Genomic DNA, 27,840 nt, shown 5'->3' with positions numbered 1-27,840 from the left:
TCAGCTTGGGTTCAGGACACAGGAAAATGAAAATTTCTCAGCAAAAGCCAATTTTCATTTGAAGACTCACGGCTTGGGATGTTACTGAAGTGGGCATGGATTTAACCCTTGCCAGAAAAATCAACCTAACATTAAATCAGCGGAAGACAGAAGTTGGGGAAATGATGTTAATAAAATTTGAACGTGGAAATTCCCAATACTTTTCCCTGGCATCCATAAAAATAAAATGATATAAAAGAAATCTGACAGATGTAGTGTCATATGGAGTTGCTTAATGGCAACGCTCAGCCTTGCAAAAAAAGATTTACAGCCACAGTCACTACTAAAAGTTGACATTTGCATTGAATAATTCATCATTTGCCGCTTGCTGGGCTTTGTTGCCTTACTTTTATTCCTCAGTGATATCAGCTCTGCTCTCAGCAAAGCCAATCAGTTCCAGCAGATGCAGATATTTTGTTGTTACTCCCAAAGCTTGACTCCCTTTTTAGCTAAACCTGGCTTGAATCTGCCCTGCTGAGGACTCCTCGCCTGTCACAGGTTTGATTTGCACCATTACCGGGCTTCAGCCTAATTCCCCCACAAGCATTCCAAGTATTTTAACAAGGATCACATGTGCCTTGGACATGTGTTTCCATGGCTCACATTAGGACAAACTCCTTCCACCTCGCCCTTTGGGTGGATGCAGCTGAGGACACTCCTGATCCGAGGATAAAAGGTGTTGGGAGCCACACCTGGACCCAACATCTGGACAGAAACTTGGCAAGGTGGCTGCTAAAACAGGACTTTATGGGCAGTTCTATAAAAGCCATTGTCCCTTTGCTGGTTTTAGGGTGGCAAAAACCACATTTGTACTTCTCCAAAATTTTAAAATATATTTTTAAAAATTATATTGTATTTATTGTTGTCTAACACTTCGCTATCTATTTTTTATTGTTGTCATAACAAAGTTGTAAATGACAAGGGTTTATTCCTTCCCAACACTCCATTTTTTATCTCCTGTTTCTTATTTTGGTTCATGAAACTCTGAAGGCCAAGTTTGGGAATTACAGATTCTCCTTTTGATCCCAATTAAGCAAATGAGGGAAAGGGAAGGGAAGGGAAGGGAAGGGAAGGGAAAAAATTTTAATCTATCTAAATCTTCCCTTTTTCCTTGGAAGCAGAGAGCTCAATCCCATGACTGAGAACAGATAATGACAACCCCCAAAACGTTGGGTTTTTTTTATGACTTTTTCTCTCGCTAGAGAAAAATCATTGAGAGAAGCAAGAACTTATTTTCCTGGAAGTGAAAATGAGCTTTGTTTCTGCTGGGAGTTCAGAACTGCTTCTCCTTCAAAAAGGCCTCAAATGATTGTGGTTTGATGAGACAGAAACTTCTGAAGTGGGATGAAGAGAATGTCTGTCCTAGAGTCCTGCTTGGTGCCTGGGAAGTTGGTTCCTCCCAGCACAGACCCTGATCACCTGCTGTGGGTCCAAGCGAAACAGAAACCAGCTGGGCAGAAGTTCTGTGGTTTTGTGACCCAAAGAATTGATTCCTCAAATATTCAGGGAATTATCAGTGGAGGGCTTTCCACTTACCTGCACCATGGATGTGGGTGTGGCTGGAAAAGCCTTTGTTTGCCCATCCCATTTGTACCTGGCTCACCACCCCATAGCTCAGCCCAGCATCACTCACTGGAATCAATTCCTGCCTGGAATTTTGGAACTCTTCACCCTGTGCCGGTGCCTCCCTGGGATTTCACCCAGGAATTCCTGAGGATGCTCCTGCTCTTCCTTCCCTGCCCCGCTTCATCCAGTGTCAGACAAAACCCTTCCCACTTCCCAGATCTTTCCCAAAGCAAGAATTTCCAGACAGTACTGCTCCAAATATTTTTTTTTTCCCAATTCTAAATCCTACCCCTTATCTCCCTTTGGGATGACACTCAATTACAAACCAACCCTTATCTCACAGCAGGTAAAAACGTGGGAGATGGAATCTCTCCAGGATCTTCTTTCACAGGGGAGATTCCAAATCAAATCTTGGATTTTTAATTTTTTTTTTTTCTTTTAACAGAACAACAAAAAATTGCTTTAAAGTGTTCACAGCCAAGACCTGGCAGAGGGAAATGAGGGCTCTGGGCCTCATAGAAGACAAAGTGTCAGCATTCCAGGCTGAAGGAGAGGTTGTACTGCAGGATCACACCAGGCTGGTGGGAATTTTCGGGAGCTGTGCACTCAGGCAGCATTCATGGCATCACCACCAGCCCAGCCTGAGGCTGAGCAATATTTAAGGACATCACACAAGAGCATGGAGCTGCTCTTTACCCTTGGGAGCACGAGGATAACCAGACACCAGGAGCAGGGCAGGAATGCTTCGTGGGGTGTCTGTGGGCTTGGAAGTCCCTGCAGCTCCCAGGCTTGTGACCTGGGGGCAGAACAATTTATTGTTTGTAAGATTTTTTTTGGTTTTTAGCCTCCAAGTGTTTTTCCATCACTGACCGGACCCCGGTGTGAACGGCGATTATCGAGCTGAAGGATCTGTTTGGTGTTTGGGATTCCTGGAATCTCCTGCCTGGAGCACTGGGTGTTTTGGGGGCGATCCTGGCCCCCGGAGGTGCAGCTGCTCGCTCAGAGGGGTGGGATGGGGTGGATGGCAATGCCTGGGATGAGATCCTGGCTGGTGTGGCGAGCAGGAGCCTCCAGAGCCGCCGGCTCCCTGAACTTACCCTGGGACGCGGCGCCGACGCCGAGGCTTCCCCGGAGCACACGGACCACGGACAGGCAGAGGGACCTGCAGGCTGGACTGGGAATTGCCTTGGCTCTCATGGATTCAACTCAACCTCACAGCTGTGGGTTGCTATTTTAATTCCACAGCGGTGCCCGTGGCCCCGTTTAAGAGTGGGCATCCCATCGTGGCATCGAATAATCCGTCGGAAGACAAAGTCCCTGCCCCGAAGAGAACAGCACAGGAACTGTTTTTTCTGGTGATTTAATCATAATATTGACAACTTTATCAAAAATTACAAAACTGATATTAAAAAAATTCTCTAATTCTTAGTAAGACTAGAATGGGTTTTTTTAAAAAATAGAAAAGCACTTTTATGCTACGGCTCTTCTGGAATTCTCACATTACAACCCTACATAGCAAAATACAAACTGTAGCTAAGAAAGGTAATTCAGTCCTAAGGAAATTCAGTCCACCACGAGCCCTCTAATATCTCTAGACCATCAAACTCAGGGACTCCAAAAGGATTTCACATGACTTATAAACCTTCTGCAAAGATGACTTTGGAAAGACCTTGGAATTTGAAGTTTCTCTTAACCCCTAAAACCTTAGACTGTGAGGATAACAGACCTGGGACATCAGAGGTGGGGTGGGTTTGTTTTTTTTTTTCCTTTTTTTTTTAAAATTATTTTTAAACTATGTGGATTTTTTTTTTCTTTTTTGCAGCTGATACCAGCCAGGAAGTTGAAAATACGAAGAAAATCCATCGAAGGAAATGAAAATATTTTTGTTTTGTTTCGTTTATGGTGTTCACACAACACACCATAATAAAAAGAGGAATATTTCCTTTAATTTGAATGTCATCTGAATGACTCAACCACATTGTCACCCACTTAAGCAAAAGAAAGCATAATAAATAAATAAATAAATAGACAAGAATATGCAACACTTTACATCCTCAAGGAATCACGGCGTTCCCTAAATCTACCGAGGTCCTGATCGGCGTCGTGGGCTCGCTGTACTCAGCCACTTTCGGGTGATTGTGCCATGTTAATGACAAATCCAGTGGTGTTCCACTTTCCACAATGGAGTAAATTTTTTTTTTGTGTGTTTTTTTTGTATTTTTTTCTCCACCTTTTAAATATAGGAATTCTCTCTTAAATTAGAAAGTAGGCAAAAAGTATTTTTTTTTTTTAAATTTTCATTTTTAAGTCTTCTATTAGAAAAAATAGAGATTTATTAAACAAAAAATAATAAGGTAGAAAGAAGGGTTGGGCCTCCATCAAAAAAGTAGATTATGCTTTAATGCAAAGAGAAAGAAATGGCTCTATGGGCAAAATTCAAGTATGAGTGACCAGTTTTTTAATCGTAAAGTCGGTGCAACATTTCTTAAAATGTTACAACACTGCATGACCTGTAATGCTCACAATATTTACATTAACTGCTTACAAGAAACCATAAAAACTCTAAAAGAGAGAGAAAAAAAAAAAATTGGTATGGACTGAAACAAACTACTCCTAGCACCCACATCAATGCCATTATTAACCGAGGAAATCAAGTGCACGAGAATACTTTACATAATCTTAGGGATGTAAAGTAAAACAGCGGGGAGGGAGCACAGACCTACGGGCCAAAGGAGACACAAACTCAGCTCTGGGACACGAAGCACAGGGAGGAGGCAAAGGGAATCCCGAGGGAGAGGGGCTCCAGCGCTCGCCCCACGCGCACGGACCGGCACGGGAAGAGCCACCGGGACACGGCCACGCGCCACGGGAAAAGGCGACGGCCGCGCGTGGAGGAGGAGAACAAACGAAGCTGCCCGTGGAAGGGAGCCGGCCCGGGAGCCCCGAGGTAGCTGCGTGCCCGGGCACCGAGCCCCGCCGGCCAACGCTGCCCCGGGCACCCGCGAGCGCGACGCGGGCAAGAGGAGAAGGAGCCACGATCCTCGGGATCCTGGGATCCTGCGCTGCCCGGGGTGCTGATCACTGCCAGTCCTTAGCCAGAGAGCCGCGGGCGGGACTCGGGGAGAAGGAAATCTGAGGTAAGCGGTGGTCCCGGCCCCAGCGTGGGAGGAAAAGCTCCACCTGGGGCTGGGAATGGCGGCTGGGAGTTCTCTGGGGAAGCCTCGGGCACAGGATGCCGCGGCTTCCGTCACCATCGCCACCGGCCGCGTGAAAAAGAAAAATGAAATCAAATGGAAAGAATGTTGTGCTACACTTCCGTTCGTTAATTTTATAATGGCTCATAGCTTTAGACTTTTAAATCTGTAGTGTATTAATTTTTTTTTTTTCTACATATGTTTCACATTTCTCACTTAATATAACATAAATAATTTGGTTAATAGATTTAACCTGCGCATTTCAGCCACATTAATATATATAAGAATCTGTTAATGGTATAAATAATTCTTTTTAAATAAAATAAATCTGATATGTTACATAATACTGATAAAAATTACTGTTGCTAATAGTTTTGTAAGCCACCCTTAACTTTTTTTTCTGTGTTTAATACTGCGAGATGGATCCTGGGATTGCTTTTCCCGGACGCTGCGGAGCGTTGCCCTTTCATCCTACTGCCAAACCAAAGGTAATCAACAGCAATCAATCCTGATCGCTCCTGAAAGCAGGGCCTCTGCCCCCTTCCGAGGAAACACCGTGTTAATGACGTTAGATAATCGAAGCTAATTAATCTAGGGGGTGGTTGGAGGGGTTCAACATCATGGGGGATTGACTCTTTAGTTCCTCAGGTGGCTATGAAACTTCTCCTACAGAAATGGTTGACTAAAATAGTCCCTCTACTCTTTTTTTTTTTTTGTCCTTTTTAATCAAATCTACAGCGTTCTACGTTCGAAGCCAAGTAAATAAAAACGCAACCGAGGGGTTGCGGCCTTTGAATTGTTAATTAGAGCTGTGATCCCACATCCCGTCGGGAATCTGCGAGGCTGCGCTCTCCTAAAGGCCTGAACTGGAGTACAGCACTTCCAGGCAAGGTTCATTCCAAACAGACAGAGCAATGAACACTCAGTGGCGTGAAGTGGATGTCATAATTAAGGTATTACATAATCATGCCTTCTCTCTGCTGTTAAATACAAAAACAGCATCTTTTACATTATCATATAAAAGCATTTAGGCTGTATTTTTATTTATCACTTTACACTGGTAGTCTCTTGTATGTGTACTCAATAGAAACCAAAGAATTTTGTACACTATTTTTTGTACAATAAAAGATAAAGTGTGCATTAGGTACGCTTGTACATGACAATATTGTACAATATTTACAGTTCAGATATCACCATGAAATTCTGTATTATCTATATACACAATGAAAATTTCTCAGAAACATTTGGACTATTTCTTATAATCACAATTTTTTAGTATTATAGAAAAAAAATTTCAGTAATCATCTGACATTGTTACTGCAACCTTTCATGATTTCTGATTGGCTTATCCAGCAACCTCTATCCCTCCTAATCATCCAAAATCTGGTACCACTGCTCCTCGTGGTGCCCTGCGACGGCAGCGAGCTGTCTCCACAGAAATACTGACAGAGCCACGTCTGGATCAATACCTACAGATAGACTCATGTGCACGTTCACTGTGATAAGGACTGGACCAGTAACAAAGACATTCAATGTTATCTAGAGATCTTCCTCCTCTTGAGTTTTGGAGGCTTCACTTGTCTGTCTCCCTGCGGGATTTGGTGGACCTAAAAATAAGTATATTCACAAGTTAGCAAAGGAATTGGTCAGAGGCATCCAGGAGCTGCAGGAGGGCTCGAGGGGCTGTCAGGAACCAGCTCTGAGCATTTCACAGCTACACAGAATAAAGGGACTGCAACAACTTTGGGAAACTGGGAGGAAAAGGTTGATTCCATAACCTGTGCATCCCAAACCTCGGAGAGAGGCAGCAGCTGCAGTGGCTGGGAAACAACCACATCACCAGGGACTGAAACCCCAAAATCAGGGACTGAAACCCCCAAATCAGTGACTGAAACCCCCAAAATCAGAGACTGAAACCCCCCAAATCAGGGACTGAAACCCCCAAAATCAGAGACTGAAACCCCCAAATCAGTGACTGAAACCCCCAAAATCAGAGACTGAAACCCCCAAAATCAGAGACTGAAACCCCCTAATTGGGGACTGAAACCCCCAAATCAGGGACTGAAACCCCCAAAATCAGGGACTGATCCCGACTGCAATAATGATAAATTGAGTGACAAATTCACACATTCCAGTGACCAGAGTGATAAAATTTGGAATGAAGATGGTCAGAAAATGCTGGTAATGGGAAATTGAGAAGTCCAGCTCAGGGCTCTTATTAAGGAATGAGAGATGTCCAGGAAACTCTTTGTGTTTAAAAGGAAACATTCAATTCCCAGCTAATGCTGGATGGATTTGAGAGCCAAAGTTTGGCATTGCTGGCTGCTCAGGGAGAAGCAGGAGAGAGGAGGAGGAGGAAGGCTGAGCTGGTGTGGAATTCCACCACCATCTGTCGGCAGCAGCTGCAGCTCCCAGCACAGGAACCAACCCTCAGCACTCCCTGGGCTCCCCCAGAGCTCTCCAGCCTCTGACATTCCTGCCCCCCTGCTCCTGCCAGAATTCCCTGCTGGAGCTGATGGTCCTGCTGCACACGGTTCCCCTTTCACACTGGCTGGGGCTGAGCAGCAGGAGCTGCAAAAGCTGCAAGTCACTAAAAAGAGCTGCTGATTCCCTGGGAGTGCTTCTAGGAATGGTAATCCTTATGGAAACCAGGCCTGATCCCAAATTCTGTGCCCACATAATGAAAGGATCAATCAAGGCACTGCAGGTCCAGAACCAGAGCAGCAAATCCAACCAAGAACTTCCCCTGAGCACTTTCTGCTGCTCCCAATGCCCCAAGCAGGCAGCTTTAGATATTCCTGGATTTATGGGTGGGAAAAGCTGGCAGCAGGATGGGCCAGCCCAAACACCCACCCCAAATTTATTTGTTGTAGACCAGCAATCACCTCTTGCTGTCCTTGTCCTTCCAAAGGAGGGAAACACAACAACGTTGTTTTAAATCAAAGCTCAAATCTCAGTTTGTTAAATTCAGTTTTAACGAAAGATTTGATTGGGTTATTACTTAAAAGCTACTCAATAATTTTTAAATATTTCTTGTTGGGTCTGAAATCAGTTCTAAGTCTTCAGCTCTTCAAATAGATACGTAAATATAAATGTATTTCCCCTTTTATACTCCAAAAGTGTTACTGTAAATTCCAAGCCTGCACATCTTCAGTCCTGAGCACTGAATATCATCAAAAAACATTTTTTCCCTTGTGTTCAAACATTTTATAATTAATAATTTGAATAATTAATGACCAAATAGAAGATGTGGGAGGTTACATGTGCTGTGATAGATTTACTTTTTATTTTTAGGTGGGCTGCAATGAAATGACAGCCAGGCTTTAGAAACAAAAATGAGGATATCAGATAAACCAAACTTGTTATTGCAAAGATGCTGGAGTTACACAATAACTGTAATTAGTGTGGAAAAACCACTCTTGGGTGTGATATTAGAAATATTCTTTTTTTTTTTTTTAAGCTTACCTTTCATGACAATATCTTTCATTTCTAATGGGGAAAACTGAATTCCAAGAGTTTTGCACTCAGAACCATCAGACTTTGTAAACTGAATTCCAAGAGTTTTGCACTCAAAAGAAAGATGCTTTCAAATGTGGTTTCACCACCCTGCTACTCCAGCTGAGACAGAAATGAGCCTGATTTTGTGTCAGCAGCCAGAGGAACCCCCTGGAACAGGAGCAGGACTGGAACTCATCCAAGTATTATCAGGCTGGATGTGTAAATCTCTTTTGTCAAAATACAATAAAATTTGCAATGCACCTAAAATCCTACAACTTTTCCCATTTTTCAGAACCATCAGACTTTGCAAATAGTTTTTAATGCAGGAGAAATATTGAAAATTCCTCATTATTCCAGAAAATAAAATCAGGATTTGTTAGAAATCCACCCAAAGCAAGCCTCCCTCCAACGGACACACATGCAGAAAGATGGAAAAGGAGAATATTCCCAAGGAAAAGGAACTTACATTCCCAGACATTTTGTCTAGTTCACTCATGGCCTCGTGTATAGCAGCTTCTAAATGGTTATTTAGCTTTCCACTTCTGGGGAGAAAAGATGAAAGCCATCAGTAATTCTTAAGGACAGAGAGAAAACCTGAGAAAAGTGAATAACAAACACAGGAATTCACTGGGGGTGTTCTGACCCCGGAGCCTCCCAGGCTGGGAGACAAGGAGGAAGGTCAGACCTGTAACAAATTTATGGAAAGGTTTGTGTTGGGATTACAGAAGAAAAGTTAAATATCCTTCCAGCTTTCAATAAACTGCATTAATTATCTCAAACATCCCCAGTTTTACCCTGGAATGGCAGCACCCCACAGGCTGAGGGAGAGGTGGGGTGAAGGTTTCCTTCTTCCAACCCCAAATTGCCCCAGGTCACGGGGCAGCTCCAAGCACATTTCATTTCACAGGGACCATTCTGTAGAGTCCCTTTGCTCCTGAAGGACTTTTCCCACTTGGACATGGTGACAGGTCCTGCTTTGGAGATGAGGAAATGGGAGGAGATGATGGAGGATGAGGAGAACCACGTCTGCCATGAGGGAAGGTGATGGCACAGACAGGTAAGGAAGCACCTTGTCCCCTGCTGGGACACCAGGCCTGTCCCTCATGGAGGCACTTCCTGTAAAAACCTTTCCTTTTAATCACAGAATCCTGGAATGGGCTGGGTTGGAAGGGACCAGGCAGCTTCAGCCTGGCCTTGGACACTTCCAGGGATCCAGGGGCAGCCACAGCCGCTCTGGGCACCTGTGCCAGGGCCTGCCCACCCTCCCAGGGAAGGATTCCTGCCCAATATCCAATTTAAATCAACCCTAGAAGTTGGGAAGGCACTGGAAGCTTCACCAGCTCTCCCCTTCCTGCACCTCAGTCCCACCTGCCCATGGCACGTGTCCAGCAGCAGGGACACCGGAGATGGGACTGGCACAACCCAGCAGGACAGGAGGGGATGGCAAGCAGGGGATGGGAAGTGGCACATTCCTGACTGGAGAGAAAGCTGGGGAACGGCCAGAGGAGCAGCAGAGCCCAGGAGAAGGAGCTGGGCCTGGGGGATGGCCCCTGGGGATGCCCAGCGTGCAGCGGGACCGGGAACGCTCGCGCCAGCGGAGCAGGATCACCCCAGAGCCTGGGAAGGCAGAGCTGGAGCAGCTGAGGGCTGGGAGGGAAGGACCCAGCAGAGCCCAGCTGGAGAGCTGAGGGAGCTGTGCCATGGCCTGTGGTGTTCACATACTCCTTCAACACAGACAGAGTTCTCTCTCCCTGGATTTTTCCCGGGGAAAGCAGTGAGAAAGCTCAGAGAGAGAAGAGAAAACAATTCCTATCTCTACCTGCTGCTCCTGTTGTTTGGCACATGTAGAACGTGTTAGAGAGATTGTTTACCAAAAGGGATTTGTTAATTGGACTCTGGTGATGGTTGTTTGGATGGATTGACCAATTAAATCAAAGCTGTGTCGTGACTGTCTAGAAAGGGTCACGAGTTTTTCTTCAGTATAGTACAGTGTATAGTGTAATACAGCACAGCTTAATACAACAATTCAACCTTCTAAATCTAAATCAAAGCTCGTTATTCCCAGTTCAGGGGTAATAATGGCCTGGGGAGCAAAGCAAGGACATGGCTCCAGCAGGAATGGAAGGGCTGAGATGGAACTGAGACACAAAGAATTCAGGGAGCTGTGGAATGTGAACATCATTTCAAGGGCTTGGAGACCAATCCTGCTCTGCTGAACCAACCCTGTGTGCTGAGCACTCCACGTGCAGCAACTGTATTTGGCACTAAATGTTTAAAAAAACTGGATAAAAATCCAATAGTGCATCACAAACCAGAAAGAAACCCATGAACTTTGCCAGATAAACCTAGAGCAGGACATGGGAAAACCAGGAAATGTCCACCAAAGGATTCAAAGTAGGAAGTAAGTTGAAATGTGGAGAAAAACCTCTGTAAGGGCTGTAAAGCAGCAGTTTATGTCGGCTTTAACCACTTTAAATCTGCTCCTGCTGTCCTTGAGTCACTGATTTCACTTCAGGGACAGGAATAAATAACTGGGAAGTTGCCAAAAGCCCTTCTGTGTTTCCTTAAAATCCAGGAAGGTGTTCTGGGGATGATGCTGGAAAAAACAGCCACCACCACTGTCTCACTGGTATAAAAATTCCTGCTCTTTGGCCCCGTGGGACACAGAAATAAAAGCAAAGCTCACCCCTTAAAAGGGGGGGAAGAGAGAGAATTATTTAATCCCTCTCAGCCCGTGGTTCTTCAGAGCTGAGTTTAAATTCTCACAGGTTTGAAATGTATTTTCCCTGTGACAGTAAACAAGCACCATCACAGAACAAACCCAATCACAGCACAGTTCCTACTCTGTCATCCTTTTAAAGAAGTTTTTTCCTGCAAAATTCAATAATTTTCCTCTTTTTGCCCATCCTGATGCTTCATGTCCCCAATATTTGCTGTTTCAGAGTTTTTCTGTGCTGGTATTTGTCCCTGAGAGGTGGAAGGTGGATAAACCCCAGCAGCTGACACAGGAGTGAGCCAGAGCTCAGCCACAAATCCCACAGCCCTTCTCAGCAGTGGAATCAAGGGGATTCCTCAGAATAACCCTGTGCTCAGCTGCCATGGGGAGGAGGAGGGCCAGGTCTGGTTAAAAAGCGTGGTTTGGGCAGGACAGTTTTGCTGGGATGATTTTTTGCTGGAGCTCAGGAATGCCACCAGAAGCTCCCACACGGGGGACACTTGATGCTCTTGAAACGCCTCAGATTCCAGAAGCAACATGAGGAATCCCAAGGGATGAGCCCCTCAGTGGGGCTGAGCTGCCCCAGGAGGGCAGCAGAGGAGGGGAATGACTGGAATTTGGCAGGGAGGCAGGATGGACTCACTTCCTGTTCCTCTTCCTGGCGCGGCTGAACGCCTCCAGCCCCTCCGTTAGTGTCTTCAGCTTCTCCGGCTCCACCTGGGGAAGGGATGGACACCAAACCTCGTTACCCAGAGCAGCAAATCCCCCCTTTCCTGCCCTGCCAGCCCGGGGATGCCCCTCCAGCAGGGCAGGAACAACACCTGGAGCTCCCCACCCCTCCCACGTTCATCCGTGATTGGAATTTCTCAGCAGCGGCAACAGAACCCCAAATTTGGGACATTTATGGCACAAAACTGAGGAGAAGAATCTTTTAAAGAATCTTTTAAAGACCTTTCTTGGCAGTGCTGGTGGAGTGTCTCACTCTGCACTCGCTTTCCCACATGGATTTTACAGCTGGAATTCTGAGGGGCTGATGATCCCATTTTGACACCAAAGTGTTCCCAACACCACCAGCTCCTGGGTGAGGAATTCCAGGTCTCTGCTCAACTCATGGCACGGCCAAATCCATTCCCATTCCAGAAGGAAATCCTTCTTTGCCTTCTCAATCCAGGAATCTTCACCAGAGCTTTACTTGTTTGTCTTAAAATCAGTTATTTTAATTATTTTGTATTTTTCTTTAGCGATCAGGGATGAATTTGGGCACGTGCTCAAGAGAGCTGGGAATTTAAATCTTGAATATTTTAAATTGAAGCAATTTCAACCACAGTGTGGGCACCAGTAAGTCCCAGTGTAAACAACACAAAAGAAAATTAATCATAACATCTCTAAAATTTCATCATTTGCATCTCTAAACATGAAGCCACACCACTCTATTATTTTGGTCTGGCTCAGTCATTCCTGCTGGTAAAAACAACAAAATCAGATATTTAGAGCACATCAACCTAAAGAAAATAAAAAGTTCCTTTTTTTTGCTACATCTTACTTGACATTTTACATAAATACAAATGTATTGAGTGTGTGCCTACACACAACCTGGAAGTAAAGTGGGAATGCAAATTCCCTCCAAATTCAGCCTTCCAATTTCTAAATAATTTATATTCACGACAGATCTGACGTGTGGACACGACAAGGTGGAGGTAATGAGTGAGAACTTGCCAAAATCTCTTGAAATAAGGCCCAAAATTGCACATTCAGACCAGATTTCAATGTCTTGAAGTCACACCTGTGCTAAAGAAATTGGGAATGTGCTGATCCAGGCACTTCCAGGAGTCATTAATGGAGAAATCTGCACTTGGGGAGCTGAGATTTCAATTTTCATGAAATAAATTTAATTATGCCACTAATTGTAGTGTTTTTTTCCCTTAAAACCTGCTCACTTTTAATGCAAATATTTCCAATAACCCCTCCCCTCACTGGATTTTGGAAGAATACAAATTCAGAAGAAATTGAGAACCTGGGGAGCTTTTCTAAGGACAAACAGGAGAGAAAATGAATTATCCCTATCCATGACAGAAATGTGGAACAAACACATAAGGAACAAACTGCCAAGGGCTGCCAGGAGAGAAATTGCAAAATTCAATGCAAATAATGTTATCAAGAATTAATATCGTGTTTGGGAAACAAAGGACCTCTTAAAGTAACACAAAATCTTCATTATCGGCATTTAGTGATGGTCATACATCAAAAAACACTTGGGGTTTTTGGAGAAGAAGGATTAAATTGCTACAAAACAGGGTATGGAAAGCAACTCCAACAGAAATAACAATTAGTAATCATCAATATCAATACCAGATCACACACAGATGGGAGGAATCCTCCCTGTTTTACCTGCAGCACCAGACAAGTCCAGTTTAGCCAGCCCAGTCTAACCAGCCCAGTCTAACCAGCCCAGTTTAACCAATCCAGTTTAACCAATCCAGTCTAACCAGCCCAGTCTAACCAGCCCAGTCTAACCAGCCCAGTCTAACCCCTGGCAAGCCACACTGAGAGCAAGATTTGCCCTGGTAAAATTCACCATGAAAAGCTCCCACAAAACCTTTGATTGCTCTGGTCCTGTTTAGGTGATGAACAATAACCAAGGTGGGTAATAATCAAATTAATTACTTAATGAGATACAACTCCTCTGGTTTGGGATTAGGCTCAGGCTTGCCCCTTTTCTTCCCAGAAATTTCTGCTGCACTTCCTTGGGCTCCTCTAATTTCCAGTAGCCAAAAACCAAGGAAAGGAAGTGCAAAATTCCTCCTTTTCTGTCTGGATCCCCCAGACAGATCCATTACCCCATGAAATAGCTGAATGCCCAAAGTCTTTGAAATGGAAACAAAAATCAGGTAATAAACAATCTAAAGAGCAGAGAATGTACAAATCCCAACAGCAAATTAAAGTAACACAGGAGGGTCACATTTGGTTACACAAAGACTTTAAAGATGTTTTCAGGAAGCTCCAGAGAAAAAGGAATTTTCCCAAGTGCTGCAGGTCACTCCCACCATGGGCTGGTGCAGAACTCCTGGAGAACATCTGGTTTTCAAGGGTGTTTCTTTGTGGTTTTCCAGGTGATTCCTTCTGGTTTGGTGTGAATTTTTCCCTGTATCCCACCTTCCACCCTCAGCTCCTGCCCTTTGGAATGGTTCACCCCACGCTCCTTGATGAAGGAATTAAAGACATTTCTTCCATATTTAAATTTAAAATGATTAATTCAAGGTGATCTGATGCCAGAGGTGATCCATGATGTGGGAATTCCTCAGGGAGAACTTGGACTGGTCTCCACCTTGCTGTGAGCATTCCAAGGAGCTGCTTTCCCTGTTTTGTGTTCAGTATCCAATCAAATGGGTGCCAGTGGATTTGACACCCCACAATTCCCATACAGGAACCCCAGCACAGCAAAGGAGGCTGGCACAGAACCAACAGCACATTCTGGCAGCCACAGATTAGGGAGGAAAGATGAAACTGGTCAGGAATGCAGGTAAGAAAATTCCCCTCTTTACACAAGTTCTAAAAAACAAACCCTTCATTTCTATCAAACATTCACAGAGATTTGGACACACAGATTCTGTTAATCCATAAAAGCACACTGGGAATGGGAATGTTGTTCCTGATTAAGACAGGGATATTGAACAGGGAATTCTTCCAGTTTTGTTTCATCCTTAGAAGTTTGTGATCTTCTCCTGTGCCTCTACTTCCTAACCTGACTTGTAACTCAGGGCTCTGAGCTTCGTGAGGGATGAGCTCTGAAACACTGTCCTGGTTTGGGCTGGGATGGATTCATCCATAAACACTGTCCTGCTTTGGGCTGGGATGGATTCATCCATGAAAAGCTCTGGAATATTCAGCACTCCCACCTGCCAAGGGAGACTGAAGTTCTCCTGCTCTGGGGCTGAAACCACAGTGGAGGAGCATCCAGGATTTACAGCTCCAGTGGGGAGGGACTGGGCTGGAATTCCCAGAGCAGCTGTGGCTGCCCCTGGATCCCTGGAATGTCCAAGGCCAGGTTGGATGGGGCTTGGAGCAGCCTGGGACAGTGGGAGGTGTCCCTGCCCAGGGCAGGGGTGGGATGGGATGAGTTTCTTGTCCCTTCTCTCCTCTGGGTATCTGCTTCTGGCTGAATTTTGGGGAAAGAACACTTTGCTGTAACCCACTCTCCTCAGTTTTAAGTGATTTGATTTCTTTGTGTCACTGACAAACCCCTATTTCCTTAAATCTCCACCTTCTGCTTATGCATTGTAAATTTTTTTAATATTTATAGGTGGAAGATGTGCAGCATTTTGTAAGAACTACAAAGACAAAATGTTCCACAAGCAGTGGAGACCAGGAATATTTTTGGGAATATTTTTCATAACAAAATTACCAATAACTCCTTGATAACTGCATTTCCTGTATATTCCCCAACAAGCACATGATTTGTTGACACAAAAGAAGAATTTTAGTATGAAAGAGCAAATTGGAACACTTTCCTTATTACTAAATGATGATCAAAACCTCCTTTAGAGTTGGAAATGTGTGTGCATTTCCTGTGAGAAGTGTGTGTCAATCAGCAAGATTTCACTCATTAAAGATTCCTCAATCTGATGAGGCCACTTCTCCTTTTTGCAGTTTCAGCACTTTCAGGTACTTCCGTATCAGATGCTTTGGACACAGCCAGGAATTTGAACACACCACGTAAGCGAGAACCATTTTTTGTTAACACCAAAGACTCATTTAGCAAAGCCCAAACCTAACCTGTCTCGTGGCCCTGGCAGGAAATGAAGGGGAAATTCAGCTCTACGAGCTACAGCTAGGAAAAAAAGCCATTTGTGCTGCTAAAGGAAGAGACAAAATAAAGAACACAAGATTTTCATTTGTGTGCCGGTGGGGGTGGATAGAGAGATGACATAAATATACCTTCCCCTCCTCAGCGTTCTGTTGGCATGAATTGTGAACCTCTTCTTCTCTGCCAAGTTTGCCAGGCCAGGAAGTCAGTCCTTTGATCTGGCCCCAGACCAAGTCGCCCACGTTAAACGTCCTCGGCCTGTAGTGGATGAGCTCGTGGGACGAGGGCGACTCGGGGTTCCGCAGCTCCTCCTCGCTGCTGATGCTCTTAGCATCCGAGGGGCTGGGCACGCACCCGTTAATGCTTTTGGCATTAAAATCTCCATTGTAATGGATGTAGTCTTTCACTAAGGAACTCTCCAAGCTATTGGAGGAACTGGGAGATTGCTCTTCCAGGATCAGGTCTTGTTTGGAAGCGTTGAGCAACTCCCCGAAGGCCCTGTTGGGCTGCGGGCGGTTCCCGTTGATGTGTGCACATCGTTCCACAGTGTTCTCCAGTCTTTCCTTGAAACTCATCATAGTTCTTTTGTAATTGTTATACCTGAAATTCTCCTCCAGCATTTTCTCGCTCTGACAGTTCCGCTGTGCCAGCAGGGCCTGGTGCTGCTCCCCCTGCAGCAGCGCCGAGACGTTGTTGGGCCTCTCGTGGCACGGGCTGCCGTGGACGTGGGCAGAGTGCTCCAGGAACTCCTCACACTTCCACCTGTTGATCTCCCCCACGGGGCTCTGCTCCCCTTCCCACTGCTTTTTGGGCGTGTTACAAGTGGCAGGTTTGTAGTACTCGTAGCCGTCCCCCTCGCTGGAATTCTTGCCGTGCTCCGAGTTCTTCGGGCCCCGCGCGCCGCGGCCGCCGCGGCCGCGCCCCTCGTGCTCGGCGCCGCGGCCGTGGACGACGGCGCCGACGGCGCCGGACAGGTTCAGGGGGTCCCCGATGGAGGCTGTGAAGGCACTCATGGCACTCAGGGCGGGGATGGGGCTCGGCTGCGTGGAGCTGGAGCCGGCCGTGGTGATCACCACCGGCACACCCTTGCTGGCCGCGTCCACCACCGCCTTGTAGATGGCGTCCACCGAGGCGTCGCCCGCGGCCGCGGCGGCGTTGGGGTTGTCCTTGGCCTGCTGGCCCAGGGATGGGTCAGGTCTCTGCTGCAGGTCGCAGGGGGGCTCCTGGAAGGGAGGAAGGAGAGTGTTGGAGCTCTCGGGAACCGGCGCCATTCCCATCTGGGTGATCATTCTTTTGTTGAGGACGGCGGCGTCTTCCTGCATCCTCACCTGGGGAGAGGAGAGACAAGATGGGAATTGCTGCTTGAGCTCCAGCTGGATCTCAGCAGACAAACTCTGTGGTTATTCACTAGAGCACATTTCTTTTTGTTATACACCAGGTACAAATTGAACAAGGTAGAGAGACAACTGAAAGCCCGATTTAGAGGAAAACAAAGCCACTGTCTCAAGCTTTGTGTCAGCAGGCTCCTGTTTTCTCTCAAGTCCTAAACAACTTCACCAAGGTCAGTATTTCTGACACAGAGACACAAAATGGTTTGGGATGGGAGGGGACCTCAAAGCCCATCCAGTCCCACCCCCTTCCATGCCCAGGGACACCTTCCACTGTCCAAGGTGCTCCAAGTCCTGTCCAACCTGGCCTTGGGCACTTCCAGGTATCTGGGGGCAGCTCCAGCTTCTCTGGGCACCCTGTGCCAGGGTCTCCTCCCATCACCAGCCAGGAATTCCTTCCCAATATTCCACCTAAATCTCTCCTCTGGCAGTCTGAACCCATCCCTCCTTGTCCTGTTCCTCCAGTCCCTCTCCAGCCTCCCCACAGCCATTGGAGGATGCTCTGAGGCCTCCTGGGAGCCTCCTCTTCTCCAGCTGAGCTGATCGAATCCAGCTGGAGCACAGGATCCCAGCCAGGTGAGGTCTGTGCATCTCCAGAGGAGGAGAGACCTCACCTCCACAACCTCTGAGCTCTGCTCTCAATTCCTTTTCTTCCCTTCCCAGACCCCAGCATTGCTTCTGTCCTTGTGTGCTCCTCAAGGAATTCCTGAATGCCACCACTGTGCTTTTGGAATTGGTCCACAGTCCTATTTTCCCCTTTGCTGTGTCCCTCTCCCATGGGATCCCCAGTCCCCAATATCCCACATGCCCGTGCTCTAAGCTGTGAGAAATGGATTTATAAAGAATTTTTAAAATTTGATAGAAAGTTTATATAGTTTTGTATATTTGTATGCAAACACTGAGATAAGGTGTTTTGATTTAAGAAGATAATTATCCATGGAATAGAGATGCTATTGTTGGGAGAAAGACTGAATTAGAAATAAGTTTCAATAGGTTTTAAAATATGGTTTTGTAAAAAGATTCTATATTCTAGAGAATCAGAATTGTGAAAGATGTAGTAAGATTTGATGGGAAAAAAACATGATTAGTGTTAGAAGTAATAGTAATATTGTGTAGTAAAACATAGTAAGTTAAAAAATATTTATAAAGTATTATAACTAAGAAATATTGGGTTTTAATAGAATAGTGCTGAGTTTCATATTTTTTGTGTTTTATTATTTATTGAGAGTAATAATATAATAAAATCTTCTAAAAGATTTTAAAAGATGAAACTAAAAAAACCAAGACTAAGCCACAGCAAACTGGCACCTGCAGATTCAACCACCTGAGCTTTTCCTACTCCTTGTCACATCCACAGGCAGGGAACACGATGCCAACAAGAGCACTCCAACAAAAACTGTAAAAACTACAGGGAAAATATTCCAAAAGCCCTTTAACTACTTACTGTGACTATTTATATAAACTGCAAATGTGACACAAAAAATTGCTGGGCTAAAGTGACCAGAATTCCTACAAGAGAGGGAACAAGCAGAGAACTGAGATTTTTCCAGGCAAACTTCTCCCCAGCTCCTTTTTCTTCCTGGAAGGGTGAAAGCACTGGGGAACAACAAATCCCTACCTGCACCCTGGGTCTGTCACCTGTTTTTGCTCTGTTTTTGATCTATTGATAATTATTCCTGAATTAGGAATAATTGTGTTATGTGGAGAGCAGGCAAGTGTCATTTTTGCCCAGTTTGTCATTGTTTATTCACCCCCATCCCTGTTTTTCCAGGCTGCACAATCCCCATCACAGCTCTTCCATCCCATTTCAGTGGGAACACGAGAGAACTGGTGCACACAGCCGCTTAGAACAACTTATTAATTACTAATCTAATTACTGCAAAGTGCTATCAGTATTTATTTCTCTCAGCTGAATTATCAGAATGGGTTAAACAGGAATTTAGGATCATTTTTATAGGATGGAAAAGAGACCTGTTAAAATTCTACAGTGATTGTCAGCATATAGAGGAACTTTTTTCAATACATGCAGCATAAGTCTTTCCAGAGCAACTAAACCCAATTCCTAAGGAGAAAGGGATAAAATTTCAATAAGAATGCTCCTGATTTGCAAAATCCACCAGCTACTGAAAGAATATATTGTATGTAATAAATGCATTTCTGTTCATGTCATTATATAAATGATATTGTCTTAATCACCAAAGAAACCCCCAACTCTGGAGGAAGGAATTTTACCTCCTGAGAGCTGCACACTTGCTTGAATATTGATTTAATTTTGTTTTCTACCTGGAAATTCTGGAACAGACACGCCATGGGGTTTGGGTTGTTGGCTGGGCCAGGAATTTGGGGCTGGCCTTGAAAGCCCTGCACGTTCTGGTAGCCCTGGAGAAGGTGCTGCTGCTGCTGCTGCTGCTGCTGATTTGGAGGAAACATCTGATTGTTGTTGAGGAGTGACTGGAGATGGCTGAGCTGATGGTTGTTCAGAGTAGTGTTCAGAGATGACATTTCCCCTGCAAGGCAAGCACAGGCAAACACCACTCAGCAATTCCCTGCACTCCAATCCCCCTGAGTGCCAAAAAACCTCTGGAAAACAACCCTGCTCCCCCATCCTCTGGAATGGGGCTCTCCTGCTCTGAAAGTGCCCAGTGTTGGGTCTTTTGTGTCACCTCTCCTGACTCCTGGGACAGCAGGGATGGCAGGAGCTTCTGTGGAATTCCAGGCTTTGGAATCTCACTGAAACAGTGCTGGGGTGGTGAGGGGGATGAGGAGGGGAGAGGGAGAGAAAGAGACAAACATTTAAACCCCAAAGAAAATGAGTGTTTCACCAGCTGTAAAGGAGAAAAGGCTGTTTGGCTCAGCCATGTCACACAACACTCTAAACAACTATTTTTTCACATTCTAGAATAAAAGTTGAATTAACATTTTTTATGACACAATAATTTTCACTTTACTTGAACATTTTAGCTCTAAAAAAATCAAATGCAATGTCGAACCTAAATTTATGAAATAATAAAGCTTAAAATACATAAATTTTCTAGTTTCTTTCTTTTCTAAAATTAATATCTTGTGTTTTCCTTAACACTTCCACTTTAGAAGTCACTGTTAGATGTATTTGGTATGGAAAATGCCAAGTAGGTTGAGTTCATTGTATCCATTTAGGTCGGGGTGAGGCATTATTTAATTATTATTTAATTCCTACCAGGAGTAGATTACAAACAGAGGAGTACTTACTCTGTTATATGTTTTTGGTAAAAATAACTGAAAAATCATAACCCAGGAGGGAAAAACTTGGTATTTAAGCCTTGCCATCTCCAGCAAGGCTACTCCTGCTAACCCCGCAGTGCCACAGGCACTCCCAGCTCACCCAGGGATGCTCCTGAGCTGCCACTCCTTGAACAATAAAATAAATCCAGTTGCTAACACAATTTTCAGGTGCATTTAGTAGGTTTAGGTGGCAGAATTAATAATTTCCAAGATAAGTGTTAAGCATTAAGGACTGAAAGTGGAACGTGATTTAAATTTCTTACAAGAATGATTATGCTTTCTCAATGAACAACTTCCAACACCACCAAGAAAAGAAAGGAAGATAAAACCAGAATCTGAAACTGAATCTGAAAATACTGTGTCCACTTCTGGCCCCTTGGTTTGGGAAAGACCTTGGCATGCTTGAGTGCATCCACAGGGGACAGTGAGGCTGGAGAGGGGCTGGGAACACCAACCCTGAGAGGAAACCCTGAGGGAGCTGGGGGTGCTCCCCTGGAGAAAAGGAGGCTCAGGGGTGCCCTCCTCACTCTGCACAGCTCTGAAAGGTGCCTGTGCTCAGCTGGGGCTGGGCTCTGTCTCCAGGAACTGACAGACCCCTAGGACACAGCCTCGAGCTGTGCCAAGGGAAATACAGGCTGGATATCAGGAAAAAGTTTTCATGGAAATGGTGATAAAGTTCTGGAATGGCTGCCCGGGGAGGTGGTGCAGTCCCCATCCCTGGTGGGTTTAACAAAGCCTGGATGTGGCACTCAGTGCCAGGGTTCATTTGAGGTGCTGGGTTGGACTCCATGATCCTGAAGGTCTCTTCCAAGCTGCTCATTCTGTGAATCCTGTGAACCCTCCCTCCCCAAACCCGCTCAGGTTTCACTTTCCCCACCAAGCTGCACTCACCCAGCAGGCCCGTGCCCAGGAGAGGGTTTAGGAGCTGCGGCACCACGGAGCTGTTGTTGATCTTGGCGGGCCCCGGCGTGCCGCTGGAGATGTTCAGGAGCGTTTCTGCCATGGACACCACGGCCGTGCCCCCGCCCAGCGCCGACACCGACAGCGCGGCCACGGCCGACGACGTGGTGGTGGTGGTGGTGGTGGTGGCCTGCGAGGACGTGGCTATGGCCACCTCGGGGTGGCTGCCCGAGCTCAGGACACCCCCCACCAGCTGCGGGTTCAGGGCCATGAGCGCCGAGGCCCCGGAGGCGGCGGGCAGGAGCAGGGGGTTGGGAGCGGGGTCGGCGCCCGGGAAGCCGGGGATGGGGGCTGGCAGCAGGTTCTCCACCCTGCTGCCCTCGGGCAGGGGCTCGGGGGGCGCGGGGGCGTTCTGCTGCTGCAGCAGGTCGGAGATGGTCACGTTGAAGGATGGCACGGGGAGCATGGCAGCCGCCTGGGCCTGGTTCTGGAGCAGGGCTGCCAGCAGCTGGAAGTGCACGGGCTGCAGAACCTGCCCGTCCACGTCGCCGGAGAGGAACGCTAAAGCAGCATTGACATTCGGGTTCAGGAAACCCAAAGGGTTGAGGTTGACCTCAGACTTGCCTTCTCCTGCTGAAGGCTGGAGGATGTTTAAGAGGTTCTGGTTTAGGAGATGTTGCTGATTCACCGGCAGAGAGAGAGGCAGGGAATTGAGGAGGTTTTGATTCAGAGGATGTGGCAGATTGTTGTTTGAAGCGCTGTTCTGCGGGAAGTGGAGCGAGTGTTCGTGGCCAGCGAAGGGGAACTCGCCCCCCATGGGCAGCTGGCCCTGCTGCAGAGGGGTCCCAGCTGCAGTGGTGACAATGACACCATCCTGGAGCACAGACGTGGTCTTGGTGATGGCAGCTTGGCTGGTGCCAGCGATGGCTATCGATGACGACGGGCCCAAAGCCCCTGGAATGGGAAAAGCAGGAATGTTAACGGGGGGCTGCCTGCTGGGAGACACCTCCAGGGCACACAGCAGCAAGCTCAGCCCAACCAGCCACGGGAAAAGGGGCTGGGGAATCCAAACTGGAGTGCTTGAAAAATAGGAATGGATCTGCCATGAGATGCTCCAGCCACTCTGAGCCACGCCCCATTGGAGATTATGCCATTGTGCACTTGTACTTCCCTCAAAGTTCTTGGAGAGGGGTTTTAACACCATTAATTCACATATAATCACAGATTTTCAACACATAAACCCCAAACCAACCATGACTTAATGGAGTTAGTCATGGACCAGGCTGGAATTAACCACCAGGAAGAAGGATCACTGGAATGATGTTGGGTGAAACTCTGAATCCATGGTCCACTTCCAGATTTAATTCATTTGGATTAAATGGGTTTTGGATTTTAGATTATTATTTAAGGCATTGTTTTGGAGTCCTGAATTAAAAAAAAAACAAAAACATGGTATGATGAGACTGTTCCAGGTCAGTGGGAATTCAAAATTTGTAAAGGAAAAATGTAAATTGCAGTGGTGTAAAATCCATCACTTGGGATAAAAACAAAGGGCAAAATTTACCACGAGAAAGCTACAAAGAAAGAGTAAAAATGTTTATTTGGGTATCTTTATACCCCTTTAGCAAAGCTGAAATATAAATTATTATTATTTTTTTACTTAAGGCAGTTTTGAATTGACAGTGGTCACTCATATGGCTCTTAGGATGAGAGACTGAAAGGCATCAATTATCACAAAATATCAATTCCCATTTTCCTGAACAAATACTCTTTAAAAAGGGATTTGCCAGCACACTCAACTGATAAGAACTGAGCCAAACCTTCACATCATTTTAAAAACTAAAATTACCATTTTTGAAGTGCTGTAATGTTGTGACAACTCCAAAAGGTACAGAATGAACACAGAACACTTTGCACTGCCCTGAACCCAAGAGAACAAATCTCACCCCTCTCTCCCAGTGCCATTATCACGTTTCAGAGCAGAAATTAAATAATAAAGTAACAAAAGGTGAGGTGAGGTGAGAGCAAAGTGCAATTGCAGAGCAGAGCAAATCCACTCTGGGTGAGTGGGTCAAAAAACCTTCATCTTCACAAGAAGCAAATTTTATTCATTTATTTTTAGAAATAAAATCAGTATTTTGAACTAATGCCCAAAGGATTTAAAAATCCTGAGAAGTCCCAAAGACCAACCTGCAGATTTAAGAAATTCCCAATGGAAGAATCATCTGCACCACTCTCCCTTGGATGTGATAAGGAGCACACGGAGAGATTTTTAATTCGGGCATGAGGAAATGATTCGAGAGAGCTCTCCTGAATATCAAATCTAGTTTGTGTATTTTCCTTATCTCTGTTTGTAATTTAAATTTTGTTTCCCATTCTGCTCAGGTAAATGACCCCATGCAAGAGGATCTGCTGTGCAGCAAATCTCAAAGCTGGAAAACTGCTGCCAGGTTTTGGGGAGAAATGGCTCTGTTTCCTCACCCCCATCTTCTGAGAGGTCCAAAGTGCATCCAACACCTTTCTCCACAGTAATTAAGTAATTAATTAATTGCTCCTGAGGAAAAAAAAAAAAGTCTTGATGGATACAGTCAGTTTAGTTAATGCAAAAAAAAAAAAAAAAAAAAGTCTTGATGGATATTGAGTAGGAGGCAGAAAATGTGTCCTTATTTCAATCCAGACTGGAGAAGTTGGGAGTCAGAGAGGGGCTGAGCAGCCAGAAAATAAAACACCAATAAATATTCTCCCCCAGCTTCTGCCCAGCCTGGCAGAGCAGGAATTGGGCTGGAGAAGTCCTGGACTGGGTGTATTTACAGGATTTACAGCTGCAGCTGGGGACAAATGTGGCACCAGAGATCAAAAAACCATCCCAACAAGTCAATATCCAATTATGAGGACATCCATGCAGTCATTTTCACTGGAATATGGAGCTGTGAGAGCTGGCTGGTCCCAGACCAAAGGACAGAATGATGACAATACCCCCAAAACCCCCAAAGCTCCTAACTCCCAAAACTCCAAAACCCCTAAAACTCCAAAAACCCCAAAATCCAAAACCCCTAAAACTCCAAAAATCCAAAATCCCAAAACTCCTAAAACTCCAAAACACCCAACCCCCAAAGCTCCAAAACCCTAAAACCCCTAAAACTCCAAAATCCCAAAACCCCTAAAACTCCAAAATCCCTAAAACCCCCAAACCTCCACCACCCCAGGGTTTTCTGTGCCACCCCCAGGCTCTACGATGATGCTTGGGAGGTTTTGGATGAGAAATACAAACAGGAGTTGAACACCAAAAGGATATCCCAACTGGAATTCCCAGTTCCACAAAAATGTGGTATTTGGGATGCAGGGAACCCAAGCATGTGTGAGCTCAGCAAAGAACAGTCCTTAAGAATCAGAGTGAAAAAGATGAAGGAGCCAGAGGAAAAGCCAGAAAAGCCCAGGGCAAAACCAATCCTGCAGCCACAGACTCTGCCAAAGGTTCTTCTGCCACTTGTTGGGAAAAATGAACTTTGCAACGCAGTGGAAAGAAGAAATATCCAGAATGCAGAAAAAGCAGAGCTGCTGTTTTCTTACAATCAGGGAAATGTTTTGGGAGCACATAAACAGCATATAAATTTTAAAAATTATTCCTGATTTTAGTTATGAGTATTTTAAAGTTTACTTTCTTTTCAGAGCAGGTTCATTTTCCTGTGTGGATTTTAGCTGTGTTCCTTTTCTTAAAGCACTTCTTGACAGGTGTTCTTAAGCAAGGACAATAAAATAAATGGTATTATGGGATCAATTTGTGTTTGAGAAGATTCACTTAAAATAAAGAAATCAGAGTGGAAGGTAGTCATCATTAATATCTCAGAATTGTTCTTCCCATAGATGTATTTTCCAAAAAGGATTGCACTTAGAGTGTGTTAATTAGAGAAGAATATTTCAAGTGCTATTTTACAATGCTTTTCCCTGTGAGAAACTCTCCATTAAACATCCCAGTATTTAAATAATCTCAAAAACACAGTGCTGGAATTTGTGGAGAAAAAATACTCATTAAAACAGGTGTGTGAAACACTGAGAGAAGTGGAAGTGCAGAACTTACTCATCAGCCATTACCACCTGAAACATTTTTAGAACTGAGCACAAATAAATAATATCTTTTTTATCTAAATTCCACTTTCTTGCTTTTTAGAGAATCCATGACAGGTTTGGGTTGGGAAGGACCTTAAACCCATCCAGTGTCACCCCTGCCATGGGCAGGGACACCTCCCGCTGTCCCAGGCTGCTCCAAGCCCATCCAGCCTGGCCTTGGACACTTCCAGGGATCCAGGGGCAGCCACAGCTGCTCTGGGAATTCCATCCCAGCTCCTCCCCACCCTCCCAGGCAGGAACTCCTTCCCAAAATTCCCATCCCATGGGAATCCACTCCCCGTGTCCAGTCGTTCCAGGCCCTTGTAAATAATCTCTCTCTGCACATCCATTAAAAGCACAGCCAGCTTTGCTTAGATTGGATATTTTCTTGGCTGCTTTTCTAATTTTGAACCTTTCAAGTTCTGGAAACCCTTGTTGGAATGTCCCTTTCCTCCCCTTGGTCATTCAGGAACTCCTCACTCCTCTCCCAGCATCTCCATCCCCTCCTGGTGCACCTCCCCAGCCCAGGCAGCAGAAATCTGCAGGATCCTCTCAGAAACCCCAGTGGGAGTGCAGAGAGCTGACCTGAGAGCAGGAGGGTGTGAGAGCACAGAAGATCACTCAGACATTTTAATTGCCACCACCTCAAAGGGCTTGTGACACCTCATGGGGTCACCCAGCCACGCCTGAGGTCTCCTGGGGTGAGACTGGCATTAATCACAAATTACAGATAAAACCTCAGAGTCTGCATTAGTGGGGACATTGCTCAATTAGGGATTTCCAGAGCCTTCCCTTCCCAGTGAAAGTGCTGCTGGAAAACAGCCTCAGAGTCCTGCAAGATCCCAGAGCAGGAGTTCCTGCTCTAACTCCCCACCTGCACACCTGGAACCAGCAGTTACACATTTTGACAATTCCATTTCCCCTTTTCCTTCTGGAATGGAAAACATTGAAGATCCTTATCTGATACCTCCTTTATGACACTGCCTCCAGTTCCAAAGAAACCATAATTCAGCAATTAAGAACAAACTGCTGGCACTCATTCTTCTAAAGATCCTGCAGTGCCCTGAGACAGCCCAAAAATGGCCCAAAAAATGAAATATCCCCATCAGAACCCGTTCAAATCCTCAACTGCCCTCCTATGCAGCATTCCATGGCCATGGAATGTGCTCTGCTGGGAAATATTCACCTGCCTGCCCACAATTCCTGTGCACCATGCTCCAAGGGATGGGGTTTTCTATGTACAACAAAGCTGAAATCTTGGCCCCTAAAATTCTGGGGCAAGGGCAAAAAGGCCAGAACTATTTATAGGACAATGGAAGTCCATAAAATTAGGCTTTTCAAAAATTTAATGCAATTATGGTTTTTAAAAATTTAATAAAATTAGGGTTTAAAAATTTAATAAAATTTGTGTTTTTTTAAATTTAATTTTTAGAATTTAATACCTGTCCCAATTTCAGTCTTGGCTCTTCTCCCTGCCCATCTCCTGTGATTTCTGCATTTCCCCAGCACTGCTGGGTGGAAATGGCTTGGAGGAAACTTGTTCTGCTGTCAGCAGAGTAGAAAAGAGTCAAGACAACAGCACATGAGTGCAGGAGCAGGAATTCAGGATTTTCCCACTCACAGCTGTGAGAGATGCATTGCAAATGAAGGAAAACACTCCACTGTGAATTTGGGAAGTTAAAAATTCAATAAAAAGCATTATTTCCTCCAATAATCCCCACTCCTCCCCCCACCAAAAGCTGGAGCTGCCCACTGGTTCCATCTGCAGCTAAATATGTTTGGGAAATCCCACAGAATTAATTCAGGTTTTCTCTGTAATAATATCTTTAATAAGACTCATCTTTCTACATTAATTTGTCATTATTTTTTACAAACTCCCTGACTTTTATCAATATAAAATCCTAGAAAGCTGCATGGCAGTTAAAACACCAACCAGGTAGAAAGACTGACAACTAATAGCTGTTGGCAAATTCAAATTTTAAGAGCAAAAAAAACACCAGAAAACCCCAAGCTGTGTCCAAGCAGTCACTGAACATTTTCCTTATTCTTCACAGTTCTTACCTGAAGAGAAAAAAAATCCCTTTCCTCTACCCAAAACAATAATAAGGGAAAATAAGTTATTATTCAGAAATAAAAGTGCAAAAAATAAGTTGGAAATTGAAGTAACTTTAAGTTTAATTTAAATTTAAGTTAATTTTTAAATTTAATAAATTTAAGTAAGTAATTCCTTACAATCTCTCCCAAGCAGGGAAAAGTCCCTCTGGCTGTTTCTGTGAACTCCAAATCAATGGGATACTTAAATTTGGTTTATAATTAGAAGAGAATCCAGTCTAGGGGTGATTCCAGTTTAATAAGAAATTGTTTCTC

At 45.1% G+C, this 27,840-nt stretch overlaps 1 protein-coding gene across 7 annotated transcripts in view; it reads right to left on the bottom strand.

Annotated features, from left to right (window-relative positions):
- Positions 1-5,817: 5,817 nt before the first annotated feature.
- The window catches only part of MBD5 (methyl-CpG binding domain protein 5), a 115,568-nt gene continuing 93,545 nt past the window's right edge, over positions 5,818-27,840 (bottom strand). For all 7 annotated transcript variants that reach the window (XM_041403498.1, XM_041403479.1, XM_041403488.1 and 4 more), the window contains 6 exons: positions 21,358-22,320; positions 19,489-19,712; positions 15,949-17,145; positions 11,657-11,730; positions 8,764-8,839; positions 5,818-6,406 (listed from right to left, as the gene is read on the bottom strand). In XM_041403498.1, coding sequence (XP_041259432.1) covers positions 6,335-6,406; positions 8,764-8,839; positions 11,657-11,730; positions 15,949-17,145; positions 19,489-19,712; positions 21,358-22,320 — 2,606 coding nt within the window. In that variant the 3' untranslated portion in view covers positions 5,818-6,334. The remainder of the gene's footprint in view (positions 6,407-8,763; positions 8,840-11,656; positions 11,731-15,948; positions 17,146-19,488; positions 19,713-21,357; positions 22,321-27,840) is intronic.

The sequence above is a fragment of the Onychostruthus taczanowskii genome, unplaced genomic scaffold (genome assembly GCF_017590055.1).
Source record: "Onychostruthus taczanowskii isolate IOZ18803 unplaced genomic scaffold, ASM1759005v1 scaffold10, whole genome shotgun sequence".
Classification (NCBI taxonomy): domain Eukaryota; kingdom Metazoa; phylum Chordata; class Aves; order Passeriformes; family Passeridae; genus Onychostruthus; species Onychostruthus taczanowskii.
This window is presented reverse-complemented; position numbering and strand designations above follow the sequence as displayed.